Here is a 17,761-nt window from a genome sequence, read left to right as displayed (position 1 = left end):
AAAATCACTTTAAAATAATGGGTTAGTTCATCATCTTGTGCCAGGTGACATAGCTCCTTTGAATTCAAGATCTGGAGTCTGTCGCTACACCAAAAATCTTCTGCCAAGCCTGGGTGACAGGGAGAGAGTGTTTTACTTCTCTTTTTTATGTATGCTGCAGTTGCCTGCAGTACAGATACGGGAATATTCCCAGAGCAGGAGGATGGACTAGAAAGGCAACGGAGGGAGCTAGAGGAGCTATCTGAATAGCATCTATGGGAGCAACCAGAAAGCAAGCGTGGTCAGTGTGTAAGTGGGAAGCTGGAACATGTTAACACATATGTGTGCCTTTCATTTTCTATGCACCACCTCAAAGAAGTGTGCCCATTTCCATGAGACAATTTTTTCAGACCTCTCTCTGTATCCATCTTGTGCTGCGAGGGAATTGCAAAGCCTTTCTTGTAATCTGTAAAAAAGGGACGTTGCTTATAGTCTGACAGTGTGTGCTTCCCCTGTCATGGCTTCTTGAATGGCTCCCTTTCACTCACTCTCCTCTCAAAAGCCTGCTCTATTCAGGCTCCTGGTGCTAACTTCTTGCACCATTGTCTTGGTCGAGGAGCTCTGGGAGTCTGTGGCCACCCTGGATCAGGGTTACACTAATTCTGCAGTGCTGCATTTCTCTTTCATATTCTTTCTCAGCATATGCGGGGCTCAATTGGAGAGTTTGCTGTGTTTGTCACTAAAGAAGCTGCTTGCTTCTCTTCTGATTTTCCAGCCGTATAATAAAGACCCTACAGCTTTAGAGCCTTTAGAACAACAAAAGGGTAACAAGTCTTCTGTTCACCTGCAGGGAGAGGAGTTGATGCGGTCATATAAGACATGGAGAGCCAGAGAGATCAGCTGGAATGGGACCAAATTAAATGCATTTACTCTGCAACATTCCATTAATGCCAAGTAATTACCACATGCAGTGGGATTTTTGTTTTGTTTTGTTTTGTTTCATTTTGGCACAAGAGAATTCTTTCCAAATATGAATGCATGAGGCCATCCGGGCTGCTGGGCTCTTAGGTAAATTATAACAAGCCTTCCCTATTCCCATATGTTCCTCTCCATTCCTTCTGGCATTTGAAAAGCTGGCAATACAAAGATGGGAAATGCAAATGCAGTGAGGAAGTCTCATTCCCAGTGGCGGTGATGCTGGTTCTGCTACTCTGATGCAGACTCCTGGCCTGACTTCTATCCCCAGGATGCTGCCTCAACAAATTCAAAGTGGTTGGAAGAGGGATAGCAGTGAAATGTTCCAGCTAGAAGAAAATTTTCATTGGGGCATAAAATTCTTTTGGGGTTGAATGTGCAAGCACTGCCTGTTCCCAGTGGCACCCTGATCTCTGGGAAGAGTGCTGCCACAGTACAAAAAAAATACTTAGGCTGCCATGAAATTCCTATGCTAACCATCCATACTAGGCACTAGGGACTGTGTTGAAAGAGGGATGGAGAAGGGTCAGAGAGATGCCAAACTACCATATGACAATTCTTGTATATTAGGGTCCAGTCAGCAATAAACGTAACGATTCTCAACAGAGTCCACAGTCTTCTCTCTGCTCAGTGGGCCATAGTGAAGAGCTGATAATTTTTTCTTGGTTTTATTTTGGTGAGTGTCTGGAGAAGAAAGAAAAAAAGCTTTAAGGTCTGTTGTCACTCCAGATTTCCTTTCACACATACTATCCCAGTCCCGTGAATCCCCAGGTCCTAACTTAAGGCTTTCAAAATGCTCTCTGGGCGGTGGGTCAGAACCTCTGCCTAAAGTCTGCCATCAGCCAACGTAGACTGGAATTCATGGAAAAGCCTTGTACAGCACAGTGAGGTAAAGCTTACTCCACATTTGGAATGTGGATGGTGACACCCCCTTTTTCCTCTCTCTCTTGCAGTGGCTCTCCAAAAAAAAAAAAACTGAATGTATTTGCCCCTTTATAGGAACCTTGTTTTCCCACTTGATTCTCCCTAAAACCCCAGGCCTAAAACTGTGTTGTGGATCCCAGCTGATGAGAAGATGGGATGAAATGGGGAGAAGGAGAATCCTTTCCACCAATGAGTACTGTACTCATTTTCAATGGTGTCGTCCCTTCCCTTTCACTGCCTCTCAGTGGTCTGAGAGTGGGGCTGGTTCAAGGTTCACATATGTTCTGCTCCAGCCAGGGCCTGTAGCAGCTCTGCTAAGGCTGGTAGCTTTGAGGCATGGAAGGGGAGCATTCTTGCATTTCCTTTAGCTGCACTGTTTTCCTGAAATAACATGAGATATTTCGTAGTGAGCATGTACCCAGGCTGGAGAAATGCTTGTGGATATCCTATGCTTAGGTCATTGCTCTGCCGTGATTGTTCCTTCAAGTTCTCTCTAAAAAAACTACAGAATTTTAGGATAAGCAAAGAATTACAATTTTTAGGTACAGAAGGCACATGTCAGCAGTATGCCTGCAATAGACTGAACATGTATGAATGATATCAGCCAGTGCACAAACAGTGGAAAAGGCATGGTGTGGTGGGTTGACCCTGGCTGGGGGCCAGGTGCCCACCAGATCCGCTCTCTCACTCCCCTCATTCACTAAACAGGGGAGAAAAGGCATAACGAAATGCTTGTAGGTCGAGATAAGGACAGGGAGAGATCACTCACTAATTATCGTCACGAGCAAAACAGACCGAACTTAGAGAGGGAATTAATCTAATTTATTACTAGGCAAAACAGAGTAGAGGAATGAGAAATGAAATCAACTCTTAAAACACCTCCCCCCCCACCCCTCCCATCTTCCTGGGCTCAACTTCACTCCCGGCTTCAACCTTCCCCCCCTCAGCGGCACAGGGGGACGGGGAATGGGGGTTATGGTCAGTTCATCACATGTTGTTTCTGCTGCTTCTTCATCCTCAGGGGGAGGACTCCTCTCATCGTTCCCCTGCTCCAGCATGGAGTCCCTCTCACGGGGTGCAGACCTTCAGGAGCAAACTGCTCCAGCGTGGGGTCCCCCACGGGGTCACAAGTCCTGCCAGCAAACCTGCCCTGGCGTGGGCTCCCCTCTTCATGGGTCCACCGGTCCGGCCAGGAACTTGCTCCAGCATGGGCTTCCCATGGGCCACAGCCTCCTTCAGGTGCCTCCACCTGCTCCGAACGTGGGGTCCTCGACGGGCTGCAGGTGGAATCTCTACACCCCCTCATCCTTCCTCCATGGGCTGCAGGGGGACAGCCTGCTTCACCATGGTCTTCACCACGGGCTGCAGGGGGATCTCTGCTCCAGCGCCTGGAGCACCTCCTCCCCTTCCTTCTTCCCTGACCTTGGTGTCTGCAGAGTTCCTTACATCTTCTCACTCTTCTCTCTGGCTGCAAAAGCTCTCTCTAACGTGTTTTTTTTCCCTTCTTAAATATGTTATCACAGAGGCGCTGATTGGCTTGGCCAGCGGCAGGTCCATCTTGGAGCTGGCTGGCATTGGCTCTATCAGACACAGGGGAAGCTTCTAGCATCTTCTCACAGAAGCCACACCTGTAGCCCCCCCTCTGCTGCCAAAACCTAGCCATGCAAACCCAACACACATGGGCAGCAACACCCTCCACTTCTACACCACGTATCTGTTAAGCAGTCAGCCAGGAGCAGTCGCCAAGACTGAAAAACAACCATAACTACTGAAAAAACACTCACAGTAGAAGGACATGCACTCAACTTGAGCCGTGGGGAAGTTTCTTGATTTATAACATCAAACAAGCACTGCTTGCTTTACAGGGAGCTGTTACTTGCCACTGAACCCTAGTCCTCAGACAGGAGAACTTCATGGCATCCCCCAGTCAGATGAGGTCTTCCCAGCACTGCGTTAATGAAACCAGTTGTAAGATGAGAACTGTCCAGGATGTCTGCTGGAGGAAAGATTAAATCACACACTACTGTCTCATTAGTGTCCAGCTTGCCTTAGGACTGTGGGCTCTTCACTTCATTTCACTGCTGGGGCTGGAGCATGTTCAGATTTGACAGATGTTGATGATCTTGCCTTTCTCCAGGACTGCTGTCCTTGATTATGGCATTCAGGGGTTCTTTTCCTGGCCATTAACTGGTCAGTCACTGCCTCTGGAACATTTCCTTGTCACTCATCTCCTGCTTTTTTGTCAAGTAGATATGAGTATCTCGATAGTTACTATATGGCTAATAAGTCTTCTGTCTCCAGTTATTCCAAAACTTTGATTTCTCTGAGAAAGATAGATTTGATAAAGCACCTTTTGCTTTGGCAGATGAAAATATGCACAAATCTGAATCATGCTGCTCCATTATCTACGGGATTGTTTGCCTGTGGTTAAGAAGGCCACTTTAACACACAGGATTCATCATGTTTATACAAGAATGGAGACCACATTTTACACTTTTTAAAAAATGAGAGGGGAGGAGCCATAGGACTCAGTGATAAGGTAAATGACCAGTACCTGTGTGGTGGGTTGACCCTGGCTGGGGGCCAGGTGCCCACCAGAGCCGCTCTATCACTCCCCTCATTCACTAGACGGGAGAAAAAGTACAATGAAAATCTTACGGGTCGAGATAAGGACAGGGAGAGATCACTCACTAATTATCGTCACGAGCAAAACAGAGTGAACTTAGAGAGGAAATTCATTTAATTTATTACTAAGCAAAACAGAGTAGAGGAATGAGAAATAAAATGAAATCTCAAAACACTTCCCCCCACCCCTCCCATCTTCCTGGGCTCAACCTCACTCCCGGCTTCAACCTCCACCCCTCCTCAGCGGCACAGGGGGACGGGGAATGGGGGTTACGGTCAGTTGATCACACGTTGTTTCTGCTGCTTCTTCATCCTCAGGGGGAGGACTCCTCTCATCGTTTCCCTGCTCCAGCATGGAGTCCCTCTCATGGGAGACAGCCCTTCACAAACTTCTCCAATGTGAGTCCTTCCCATGGGCTACAGTCCTTCATGAACTGCTCCAGCATGGTCTCTCCCACAGGGTGCAGACCTTCAGGAGCAAACTGCTCCAGCGTGGGTCCCCCATGGGGTCACAAGTCCTGCCAGCAAACCTGCCCTGGCGTGGGCTCCTCTCTCCACGGGTCCACAGGTCCTGCCAGGAACTTGCTCCAGCATGGGCTTCCCATGGGCCACAGCCTCCTTCAGGTGCCTCCACCTGCTCCAGCGTGGGGTCCTCCATGGGCTGCAGGTGGAATCTCTACACCCCCTCATCCTTCCTCCATGGGCTGCAGGGGGACAGCCTGCCTCACCATGGTCTTCACCATGGGCTGCAGGGGGATCTCTGCTCTGGTGCCTGGAGCACCTCCTCCCCCTCCTTCTTCCCTGACCTTGGTGTCTGCAGAGTTCCTTACATCTTCTCACTCTTCTCTCTGGCTGCAAAAGCTCTCTCTAACGTGTTTTTTCCTTCTTAAATATGTTATCACAGAGGTGCTGATTGGCTTGGCCTTGGCCAGTGGCGGGTCCATCTTGGAGCCAGCTGGCATTGGCTCTATCAGACACAGGGGAAGCTTCTAGCATCTTCTCACAGAAGCCACACCTGTAGCTCCCCCTCTGCTGCCAAAACCTAGCCACGCAAACCCAACACAACCTGCTTTCAAAGGGCACTACTTTGCTAGAAGTCTCCCTCTGAAATATCTGTTACACTCCCCAGGTGTCCTATTACAGTGTGCTCTGGTTTTGCGTAGAATTGACCTGCATTATTTACAAGTTTTCTCTAACTGATCATTCCAAACTTCTCTTCAGATCAGAGGAGATCATTTCCAAGACATTGTCATGCCTCTTGTGTTTCTCTGAGAGGGTAGAGACTGTCCTTCTTTACAGTGGTATAGAGGTAGAATTGCACTTGTGTGTATGAGGAATGCTAGAGGAATGTCTTAAAAAGTGAAGAGGAAATGGCATGAAGATAAGGCTGCCTTCCTTTATGGGTGTCACTGGACTAGACTATCCTAATGCTGGTTCTTTTGGTGACTTCAGCTTCTGGTCAGGGTGACTGGTTTTAGTGCATCATTGTTGCAAATGACTGTTGTTTGCCTGACACCCACAGGTGTTGTCAGCTGGCCATTTCCTACAGGTTTGTGTTCTGATTGGGCACCGAAGCTGGCTGTTCTGCCTGCAAGGTTTGAGTGCTCGTATTTGGACCTTCTATTAGCAAGACCTCAAAGAGTCATTTTGCCTACTCATAAGCAAAAACAAGAAAAGAGCATCTTTTTTAGTCTCTAAAATGCTTCTCTCATCTGTGTGACTCTTCAGGAGTTGCAAATAAAAAGAAAAAAAAAGCAAAGTCATCACAAATTTTGTGCAAGAATTTTGTCTTTGGATATAAAATCAAGTAAAAGTAATAGTTGTACAAAAGCACTTGAGTACTAAGAAACTGCCATGGGTGCACAGTGGTGTTGGCTGTGAGTAATAGGGATCAATAAATTAGTCAATATATGATACCTTTGATTTAAAGCAGGAGTTGCCATCCTGAAGATCATGGCTGCCTGGCTCCTTCCATGTTGCCAAATAATAAAAGAATCAAGCTTTGATGAAAAGGAAGGAATCCTCTCCCTTCCCACTGCTGGCACCCACAGTTATAAGCAGTGCTGGGTTGAAAGGATTTCTCCATCAGAGCTAATTACCCGAAATTATTTCAAAGCCATATGCATATGTAAACAACTCCTAATAGGGGCTCTTTGCAGTACCATTTACACCAAGGATGGTTTTTTCTCTAGATATCACTCATTTTGTTTCCTGTTGTTGACAATATATTGATGGTGTTGCCTCCTACCTTAAGGGACTGGCATATGATGGAGTGCATCAGCCCTAAATCCAAGCCGAAATTCTCCTCCTACCTTTTTTCTTCAGTCTCTCCCTCAGATTGTATTGGTATCACTGGAAGCTGAAGATGTTCATTTTCTGTTACAGCACTGCAGGCTCAAGCCTTGCATTCGTGAGGAGTGGGCATTTGGGATACAGTCTAGAGTATCGCAAAGATTGGATCTTGGATATGTGTGTTCTCCTGCCTGGGATGGGAAAAAAAAATGAATTCAATTAAAATAAAACAGTTTGGATGCTATGCTGGATAAAGAACAAGTTTTAGAGTGGTAAAGCTGTTGTGGATAACTTAACGCATGTTTCGTTTCTCTCTTTACAGCCACAGGGACTTAAAACCAGAAAACCTGCTGCTGGATGAAAAGAACAACATCCGGATAGCAGACTTTGGGATGGCATCGCTGCAGGTTGGGGACAGCTTGTTAGAAACCAGTTGTGGGTGAGTGTTAGAACATACTGCAAAAATCAGTGGTAGATTCCAGACATAAAGGTTGTCTATGGTAAGGGTTTCAATAAAGACCTGCAGACTTACACTGTGCATTGTTATTTCCCTTCAAGATAATAAATTGATATGATGCGTGTAGTGTATAAGACAGCTAAAAGAAGGGTTTTTAAGTGCTTTACAGTGAAAAGCAGGCCTCTGTAGGTGACACATATGGATATAAAAATCAAGGCTTTCAGGTTTGTATTTGTCTGCATACGCTGATGTGTGTTTGCTTTCATTTGCTGTATAATTTTTGGGAACTGAAAGCAGTAGTGTTGACTGTTTTAAGAAGAGGCTTTAAAAATATTAGGGGAGGGAAAAAACCTGAATCTAGGGGATCTGAAATGGCATTTGCGTGTCCTGATTAGGCTGCTTCCTTGCAGCTCTTCCTGTTCATGCTCCACACTGCTTCGTTTCGGCTCACATGCAGGATTGACAGGGAGGCAGCAGGGTCCTTTGCAATTGTAAGCAGGGCAAGAGTGCAGATACAAAGTAGACTTCTTAGAGGAATATTGCAGGGGCAATCTAAGAACATTTCCATGGCAATTCAGTTGCCAGCAAGAGCTTTCTTGGAATTTCCAAGGGAGCCAGCAATAAGCCCAACAGCTGAGCAAAGCCCGGATGCCTGGCCAGGGGCAGGATGTGCTCTCGGGGGCCAATGCCCTCTTATCACCATCACCTCTGGGGCACCACTGGACCATGTTCCCCTCGCCCCACCCAGCTATGGCTTGGTGCCGTGTTGACTGTGCAGGGGGCTGCCCAGTGAGCTGTGGCAAGGGCAGCAGCTGCATTGAGCTGCTGCAGCCTGGCACCACTACGCCAGCTTTTAGCTGTGTCTGAATTTGTTACAACAGCAAGCTCAGCAACTGGAGTTGTAGACAGTACCGGCAGATTTCCACCCCCTCCCATACAGACCTACTCTTCCTGGCCTTTGGTACTGTGAATCTGACAACTCCAGCTCAGCCCCATCCTCAGCCGCTTACAGTCCATGTTTTTTCAGTCCGTGCTCTGAGCCCAGGCAATTCAGGGTGGATGTGGAGCCATTCTGGTTCCCTGCACAGCCCAGCCACTGCCTCTCAGTCCTGAGCTGTGCAGCTCTGCTTTTCAAGTCATGAATAATGGATAGCAAAAGTATTTGAAGTTCATGATGTGATCAAATGCTGGTTGATGATCACAGAGACCCACCCGTTCCTTCCTGTCTGTGTCAAGTCAAGATTTGACCTCTTAACAGCACTGATGAAGAGCAATGAGCTAAGAGTCTGCACATCTGTTGCTTGCAGCTGCTTTCAAACCTCCCCTCTAGATTAGGAAATGAAGTCCTCCATGCAGTTACCACAAAGCCTCTATACCCTTTAAATAAAATTTCCACCCTTCCTTCCATGAAAAAACCAAGAGGAAGTATAAAAACCAACCCAGTCTACATCATCCTGAAGGATTTTTCAAACTCCTCGGGAACCTCTCGGTAGGGTTCCTGTTCTTGTTAGCACCGGGCTCTGTCTTCCAGGTCTAGAGTCTCAAAGGGAAACTTCCTTTCCATAAGCTGTGCTGGAATTCAAACCTCTATGCTTCGGGCAGAGCCAGCCCCCACATTGAGGCCTTAAAACGCGCTAATAAAGAAATCAATGGAACGGAAGAGATGTGCCTGTAATAAACAGAACACAGCAGCAACACTATGATCTCCTGCCTTGCAGATGCATTTTAAGTGTGGTGCCAATCGCTAGGCCTCTGTGTGAGCTATTACACCACTTCATTAATTCTCCTGGCATGGAGCCCAGCATGGCTGATACTGGTGTCTTGTGATCTCTCTGGTTTGAGGGGTGAAGGGAGGAAGGAAGGAAGGAAGGAAGGAATAACAATATGTCACACTGTTCACAAAGAAAGGCAACCTAGTTACGACTCCTCTTCCCTTGGAGCACACACAGTAACCAACATCAGAGCTTTTCAAGGCAACAGTTTTACCTACCCTTGTGGTTGGTTCTTTCAGCCAGCATGAAAAGGAACAAAACAGAGTGAATCATGGCTGAAATACTGAGTTTTAATGAGATGCTCTTCTGTGCACCCAGAAGTTAATTTCCAGAATGGTTTTATCTGTGCTGTGAACACTGATAATGAGATGAAACTGTAACATTTCCATTGACAGTCACGCAAGGAGTCTCCAGGTATTTCTGTCAGTCAGAGTGGGAGGATCAGATGGGGTTGAGCTGTGTGATGCAGCTAACTTTGTCAGTACAGCAGAGTGGTTAGAGTGCAGTCAAAACTTCTTTGCTGTCACAAGTGAACTGCTAAGTTTAGTCCAAAGTTTGGGTAGGCTTTAGATCACCACAGAGCCTTGACTGGCCTCATGAAGATAATCACATAGCCTGAAGTATGCTGTATTGCATACCTCAGAGTCAATGTTTTCTGGAAGCTATTCCTTAGATTGCACAGTTTTCTGTAGCCCTGATGGCTACCTGGGGAAAACAATAAAAGTTCAACCCAATTGTGTTTGTGTAGGAGAGGGAGGTAAGGATGGACTTGCTGTTGCATTGACATAATTTGTCACTGACAGACTGCACTTTTGGCATTGATTGTAATGAATCCTCATTACTGGAAATGTATATTGTGCAAATCCTGCATAGCAGCACACAGCACAGAGGAATAAGTCATAGTTTTAAACATCTGTCTTTAGACCCTTGAGGGGAAGACGAGCTGTGTGTAGAACCTGCAGGAATAATTCTGTTTACTGCAGAAATTGCACAGCAAGGACCATGGAGGGATGGTCCTTGAAATGCCAAAGTAACACAGTGAGTCTCTGCATTCCTTCAAGAGCAGGGGAGGTCTGTGAGCAAACAGCAGACAAGGAAGGAAGCAGGGTGCTGCTTCTATTATTTTAGATCTGTTTGGCTCTATCTCCTCTTTACCCATCCAAGCAATGGCATGCAAGACATTCCCCTGTCCCTTTTCACAGCAGTTCTTCCCAGCATGCTGCCTTGCAGTGTTTCAGAATGGTAGATATTGTCCAATCCATCCTGAATTGTCACTAGGCAAGAAGAGCGAGTGCCTTATGGATAAACCTCAGGACTCGGACCCAGGTGATCTGAGCTTGATTTCTGTCTCTGCTGAAGGCATTCAGGGTGGTCTTGGACAAGATGCATTACCTTTCTGTGCTTCAATTCTCCATCTTAACAAGTCATTGCAGTGCCCAAGTTGCTCTGGCCATAAATTGCAGTCATTTCTATAGGAGTCTTGGAAAAGTAGGAAGGGTTAGGGCATTCCCTCGACCTTGTTCCCTTTTCTTGAACTAAGGGCTTGTAGCTAAAATGAAGAATTGAAAGAGGATACTGTTGAGTTACAATTCTTGGGAGTTTGTAAAGATCCTTCCTAATTTGCCATTGCTCCTTACAGAAACCTGACAAAGTAAATTTTTGCCATCTCTTCACTTCTCTCCGTTTCACTCATCAGAGCTTCAAAACACTGAATCCTACTGGATAGAGATTGCTGCAGGCTGCCAGGTGACCAAGAATCCACAGCAGTGCTAGTCTCTGTGCTGCCTGCCTCCAAATCTCCCTATCCCAACCTAGAGCTAGGACAGAGCTGACATGTAAATGTAGCTCGCTCCAGCACCAGACTTGATTTCTGCAGAGGCAGTCGGTATGGAGACTGACACCGCTGCTGACAGCCCCACAATTAACTGACTGTATGCAACAGTTCCCCCCATATTGGTGTCTCATAGGGAATCCTTGGCCTCATCCAGAACGGTGTGTGTATGTGGGAAGAGCGATGCTGATTATGATTTTATTGAGATCAAAAGAAAGCCTTGCAGTGGCATAATGGAGGGAAACAGCAACTTCCAACCTCCCTACAGTCAATTCCTCTGCCTTCAGCTCCCCCTAGCAATTCCTAGCAACGCTTTGCAGACCCACAGATTGCCTAGATCTACCAAAAAAAAAAAAGGATTGATTACTGACTCTTTTTGAGCTCAGGGTATTTATAACAGCCAATGCACTGTGTTTGTTAGAAATGCTAGCAGAGATCATCTAGCTCCTGATTCCCTTACATCTGTATTTGGTGTATCAGCACACCTGTGATGAGCAGAGAATTCAGAAGAATGATACTCAGTTGCCACGTACCTCAGTGTCCAAGCACCATTTGTGATTTTAATGACAAGACATGACGCTGCACATATTCTTTCTTTCACCATAAATGGGTGCATGTTGTCTAAAGCATATGCAAGTGTCCTACATCCAGTAATTGTTAGGGTTGCAAATTTAGGCTCTCAAAATTGAAAATGCCAGAATTAGTACTTTTTATCCCATCTCATCAAGAGCGTCCATTCCCAGCATTCTATTCCCATCTCCTTCCCTGATTTGCACTCTAGTCTTACCAACTTCTCCCAATCATTTCTGCTCCATATTTGGCCCCAAATCCCAGATCCTTTTCTCTTTTCCGCTAGGTTCCAGCTCTAGTTTCCCCTACCTGGTTGTTCCAGTCAGTTGCTGTCAGTCCTAGATCTATTTCCCATTGAGTTTGCACTCACTTTGTTTTAAAGTTTGATACCTTGTGATCACCCCACCCACAGGAGCTCATAGTATCAGTTTCAGGTAGAAAAATTGTTCTGTGAAGTGTTACCAGTGCAGGTACAATTTTGATCATGATGCTCTAGAGAGTTTCTGCTAGCAAATGCAAACTGCAATTTTCTAGTGGCAGTTTGAATAAATTTTTTGAGAGAATGCAAACAAATATTCAAGTTTTCCCTTTGCAGTTGAGGATACTAGAAATTTTCCTTTTATGATGGGAAAAAACATTTAATTTAGATTAGACTTAGATAGTGGAAATGGTTTGGCCCATACAGACCACGCATGCACACACAAACATGAAACCAGTCTGAGGCAGACAAAAAAGGAAAATCATTAAGTTGATGGTAAGTCATAAGCAACTTAAAATGAGGATTATAAAGGAAGATACCAGACAACCTTATGAATAACCATTAATACCAGTCTCGCCTATAATACCTCCCAAGGTATGTTAAAAGATCTTTAAGTCTGTAAAATCAAGCACTGTGAGAGTTTAAGATGTGCTATTCTTCAGGTTGCCAGTATAACATTAATTTAGCCCATGCATATTAGAATGTGGCCATTAATGATGAGCTTGCACAGGTTTTTTCTAACAAGTCTTTGCCTCATTTGGTGTTTGAATAGTGTGGTTTTTTGAATAAACAGCTATTTAATGTTTCATTTTTCCTCATTCATTTTATGGATTCATTCATAATTTCTGCTCACTGCATTCCAGCCTTGCTATGAACATTAGGTAGAATTTTCATCATCATATCTTAGGTTTACAAATATTAATTATACAGTTTTCATATTATGTTTGCCACATTGATCTGGTTATCTCCATTTATATCAGGACCAGTGATTCTGCAAAATGAAACTCAAAATTACAAATCAGTTTGGAGTATGCACTTGGATACTCTGGGGCCTAATATCTCAGAATACTCAGTACATGATAACAGTTCTTTACTTGGAGAGCAAAATGCCTACCCACTGCAGCTACTGCTCCATGTGCTTATAAATACTGTAAATCAAACGTCGGATGTGTCACACTGTGATTTTGAAAACTGGGGAACCTGCAATTCATAATTACCTGTGAACATCTCAGTTTAAGGCACCTGTTCATTTTCCTTCACAGAAGGATTTTATGGCAGGGGCAGAGGGAGAATTTGATTCTCTAGTATGTCAATCAGCTGCCTCTATCACAAGCTTGTCCTTCATGACATTAAACTTCCCTCACATTGCTACAGACTTTCCAACTTCGACCACAAGTAAGAGGCAACAACACATCCACCACCCCACCCTGACCTACCGAAAGTACCGTGTAACTTCTTCAAGCTTTATTTTAGCAATTCTTCACTTTGCAATCTTTATGCCTTTTTAATACAGAAGTCTGTTTCATTTTTTAAATTAAGATCTCTTAAAGGTTCGAAGTCTTAATAATTTGAACTGATACATTACTTAATGAACTGATTTGCAGATTCCCCCAAAAATGTAATTTTGCTTGGGGAATAAACAGCTGTAAGATGGCTGAGGACTAGATGCTGAGTTTTCTCATATAAAGCTAAATGACTGAGTTGAAGCTTTAATGGCAAAATAGTGCTCAGCTTTAACTACTGCTACTACCTTAATTACAGCCTTACCTACAGCTGCTGCTTTCACTGCAGCCTTAACTACCCACTGCTACTGGAACTGTTTCTTCAGTCTCTCCCTGTCTTACTTTCCTGTGTGATCTGTGGCTATCGCTTTCTCCACTCAGGATGCTCTAACATATGTCCTTCTCCTGAAGAATTCCCTTTATCTATTTTGTTACTCCTCTGGCGTTCCCCTTCATCTCAGCTCTTTACTACCCAGCGTGAGGGAAAAGCACAGGCAGCCTTTTGCGCTAGTGGGTAGCTTCTGTCTCTGAAAGCCAGCTTGGAGACAGTGATTAATGGGGGGAAGAAGGGACTCTAGCATCCAAGCAACAGCAAAAACAGCTAGACATGGGAGGACTTCAATGCACCTGTACAACCTCCTGTATGAAGGTAACTTCATGCATAAGAAAAACAAAGGGAAGGTGACTTCTTGTTCCTCCCTCTCTGTGGAAACTCTGCCTCCAGCTGAGAGGCCTGAAGAATGGCACTCAAAGAAGCTTTTTTTTTCTTCCCCAAATAGTACCATCTTAAGGCATGGGACCAAAGGACCTGGGCATGGACACTCATCTTTGATGGGACCTGGGAACCCATCATGCAGTGTAACACATGATTTGTCACACTGTGGAGTAGCATCACACAGAACAGCTTTCCCTGTGCTTCTTGATCAACCAGCTGCTTCTCTGGAAAAACAGTTACTGTGTGTTCCTAGATAAACCACACATGGGCAGTCAGTTTGTGTGTGCACAGTGCGGGCCTCTCATATCTACAATAATGAGACCTGTAGGTCACAGGCACATCACATCTGCACTGAAGATATGGCCCAGGTTGTCTCAGATCTACTGTAGCTGCACTGTATCTTGATTTGCATAGATCAAGAACTACTTTTCTAGTTGCTCAGATGAAATTCAGGATAGATACATCAAGGATATATGCATTTCTTTCTGAATGCCTGACTTACCTGTCCAGGGCTGTCCTGGATTTCACCGTTGCACTCTGGTTTATTTCCTGTGGTTGAAATCCCACATAAATGCTTTGCTAAGGTCCCCAGGATCCTTAAGATTACTGTGTTCTAGAGTCATAGCTGTGAATGACCATTCAGAGAGCCCTTCCTGCCCCAGGCAGACTAGCCGGGGAAAATCAACGTCACCCTTGAAATAAACACTGCCAACATCAATGCTTTTTTTGCAGCACTACCCTCAGGCAGCAACTGCTTCTTGATCTTGCTGAATGATGTACTTATTTGTTATCAAGGGCAGATTGTGGCTTTTGCTGCACAGAGATGTAGCTGAACCATGAGGAGATGGCCTAGGGGAAGAGGCAGGGAACGTCGCTCTTGACACACGTATATTGAATAATTAGTGATAAGAGCCAAAGAAATATTCATGACTCTGTAGAAAGATAAATAGATTTTTGATTAAATCTGAGTTTTCTCTTTAAAGCAGTTCAAGTTTCTCTGTGATTGGCAGCATAGAAATGAGTTTTCTACGGATTCTGGCTGGCCAGAGGATCCCTTTTAGAGCTGTTAGCCACAATAATGCTATAGATATCTAGCTAGTGTGTGCTGGCAAGAATTCAGAGCGGCTATGCCAGAAACCTGTGCTCTCTGGGCAGTTGCAGTGCAGCTGTTGAATGATCAAATCAATCCAATTTGTTCAAAGGATTTATTATAGCATTTTCTCCACCCATTCTCCTAGATTTTAGCAGAATTTCAGTGGTGCTTTGTAAGATTGCTTTGCAGATTCCACTGCACTCCAGCTGACCTCAGGGAGGTAAATGCTTTAAGAGCATTTGCTAATGGGACACGTAAATAGGTACGTAAATATCTTTGGTTCTTCACAACACTTAGATTCTTCTTTTCAATGATGCTAGCACAGGAAGCTGTCACGGTGGTCTCTTTGCACAGCATCCGCAATTAAGAGTTCTGAAATCTTTGTTGGAGTCATTGTATACAAATGAAAACTCAGAAGCACTCCGCACATTGAGATACTGACTCTTCCAGTGCACCCCAGATGGCATGGCCACCCAAAAAGTATTGCGCTGAAGGATGATGCTTAACTGTGTGGATACCATGCAGGTTTTGAGAGGTCTGGCTTAAGTTTCTAGCTCAGCCACAGACACCACCTGTAGTAGCCATTTAATGTACTGTGTGTCTTCATGACTCACCTTCTGTAGGAAAAGCAATGGTAGCATCATACATGACAAACTAAAATGCATGCAAGACTGAGAAACTCAGACACACTAAGTGACAGGAGCTCAACAGTTACCTAGACTGAGTCTTCACTCCTTTGTTATCCCCTGTATGTATTCCAATAAACCTAATGCAACTCACTTATATAGAACATCTTAGAACTGGTCTTTCTCTTCTGAGGTGACTAAACTGAGTGAATGGCCATGATCTGATGTAATTCCTAGACTCTTTTTGCTACCATGCTTTCTTCCAAATTATAGTTACATTACTACCTTCTCTACAGCTCCTATCGTGCCCTCTTTCACTGTTTTGCTAAGCAATCTAGCACTGGTTGGCTGTGCTTGTCCGGTCCTGAGTTGCAGTCCCAATTCTGGTGCTACTCCTTAATTCTGATTTGTGTGTACCTTAAGGATGGCCTGTACACTACACAACATTTTTATGATATGAAAAAAAGACAACACCACTAGTCAAGCATTCTCACAAGAATAATTTAACTTGTCTTCTAAAAGCTTGTAAAATCATGCATTAGTCCAGTGACATGACTGTTTAGTGGTTAAGGCTTTGGGGTATTAAAAATAACAGGTGTAGAGAAGCAAATTCATAGGGAACAATATACATTGGAGGTTTGGGAACACGTACATATATTCAGTGTCTCACTCTGGCCTCACTTTCTCTCCAGCAGTGGCCAGCAATATGCTGCAAGTCCCCCAAATCAGTCCCACTTAGTCAAGAAGCAACAATTTTATTAACATTACTGACTGCTTTAGCTTTATTTCATTATTGTTGCCATCACAGTCTTTGTACTATAGAAGCTTTTACCCTAAAAGGTTAAAGCTTCATACAAATCCCAGTGAATTCAGTTATGCAAACTTTTGTGAGATATGGAAGCTGTGGTGGCATTGCTCTGGTTTTAGTCAGAAGAGTAGACTCATGATGAGGTTCTGGTTGCCTTTTTCAAACTGCGGCCAGCTGCAGCTTTTAAAAACATTAAGTAACCTTGTCCATGTCCATATGGCTGCCAGTGACAGAGCTGCCAAGAGAGCCCAGGTAGTCTGTCCTAGGCACAAGTCCATTCTTTTTGGTCTCCCAAGGGCCAACTCTGGCCAGCTGTCTGAGGGAATGCTCTGGTTTTCATTATTTGTTTTGACTCTCGAATCGAGGTTTATAAAATCCAGTCTAAATTAAGACACTTGGGACCACTACTGAGCAGGTAGACCTGGTTAGAATACCTGTGATAACCTCTTAAATATCGTACTAAACTTCTGAATTCCACCTTTACTAAAGTTTGTGAGGGATCAATTGCATTTCTTTCTCCTCGCTTAAGCTTTGCTGTCAAGGTAGCTGCAGTCCCAAGTGTACCCTGAGTTTATTATCATGGTCTGATAAAAGTTGTGATACCAAATCAGGGCGTTCCATGTCTATGGGATGGTATTTTGCCATAAGAGAAGTGTGGCGTGTATGGAAATTCAATTAATAGGCTGTCTCACTGGGCATTAATGTAGCGTCCTAGCGCAAAGCTAACCTCACTGTGCTCATTACTTTGTGAGGCAGGTATTGCCCAGCCATGATTGCATTTGTCACAAGAAACAAATGCACAAATTAAGACAGGCTCAGGGACTGCTGGGAGGTGTCAGTACAAACAATAGTATGATTTGCACACAGGTCTCAGGCAGTTTGCATCCCTTTTACTTGTCAAGTTACTTTAATGAAGGCTATAAAATAAATAGCTGTGGCTATAATCTTTAGGAATTAAAATGATTACCTGGCAAGTTGAAGTAATTAACTATTCTCAGCTAGGAATCAAACCAGAGATGTATGGGTAGAAGGATGCAAAAAGAATATATTAACTCACTAGGTAATAGTACTACTGTCCATCCTTTTTAGTTTTTTTAAAGAAAAAAAATGCATGTTGAAATCATGTATCGGCAGCTTTTGTGTCTGCTGGAGTAATTGAGAGCCATCTTAGCAGAAGAGATGCAAATACATGGTTTGGGAATGCATGTGTTTCATCTGAAAATACCGTTCTGTCTTTTTTCTTATAAAGGCTACCCAACATGGGTCTTCCTTCTAATTAGATAGAAGGTCGAGTTGAAGGGTGGGATTAGAGGGCTGGAATTCTACATAGTCA

The 17,761-nt window shown here is 44.4% G+C and overlaps 1 protein-coding gene across 12 annotated transcripts in view; it reads left to right on the top strand.

The window, feature by feature from the left end:
* Window positions 1-17,761, top strand: part of BRSK2 (BR serine/threonine kinase 2) — a 330,006-nt gene that overhangs the window by 237,509 nt on the left and 74,736 nt on the right. For all 12 annotated transcript variants that reach the window (XM_054825944.1, XM_054825945.1, XM_054825941.1 and 9 more), the window contains one exon: window positions 7,118-7,234. In XM_054825944.1, coding sequence (XP_054681919.1) covers window positions 7,118-7,234 — 117 coding nt within the window. The remainder of the gene's footprint in view (window positions 1-7,117; window positions 7,235-17,761) is intronic.

This window comes from Grus americana, chromosome 5, assembly GCF_028858705.1.
Source record: "Grus americana isolate bGruAme1 chromosome 5, bGruAme1.mat, whole genome shotgun sequence".
Classification (NCBI taxonomy): Eukaryota; Metazoa; Chordata; class Aves; order Gruiformes; family Gruidae; genus Grus; species Grus americana.
This window is presented reverse-complemented; position numbering and strand designations above follow the sequence as displayed.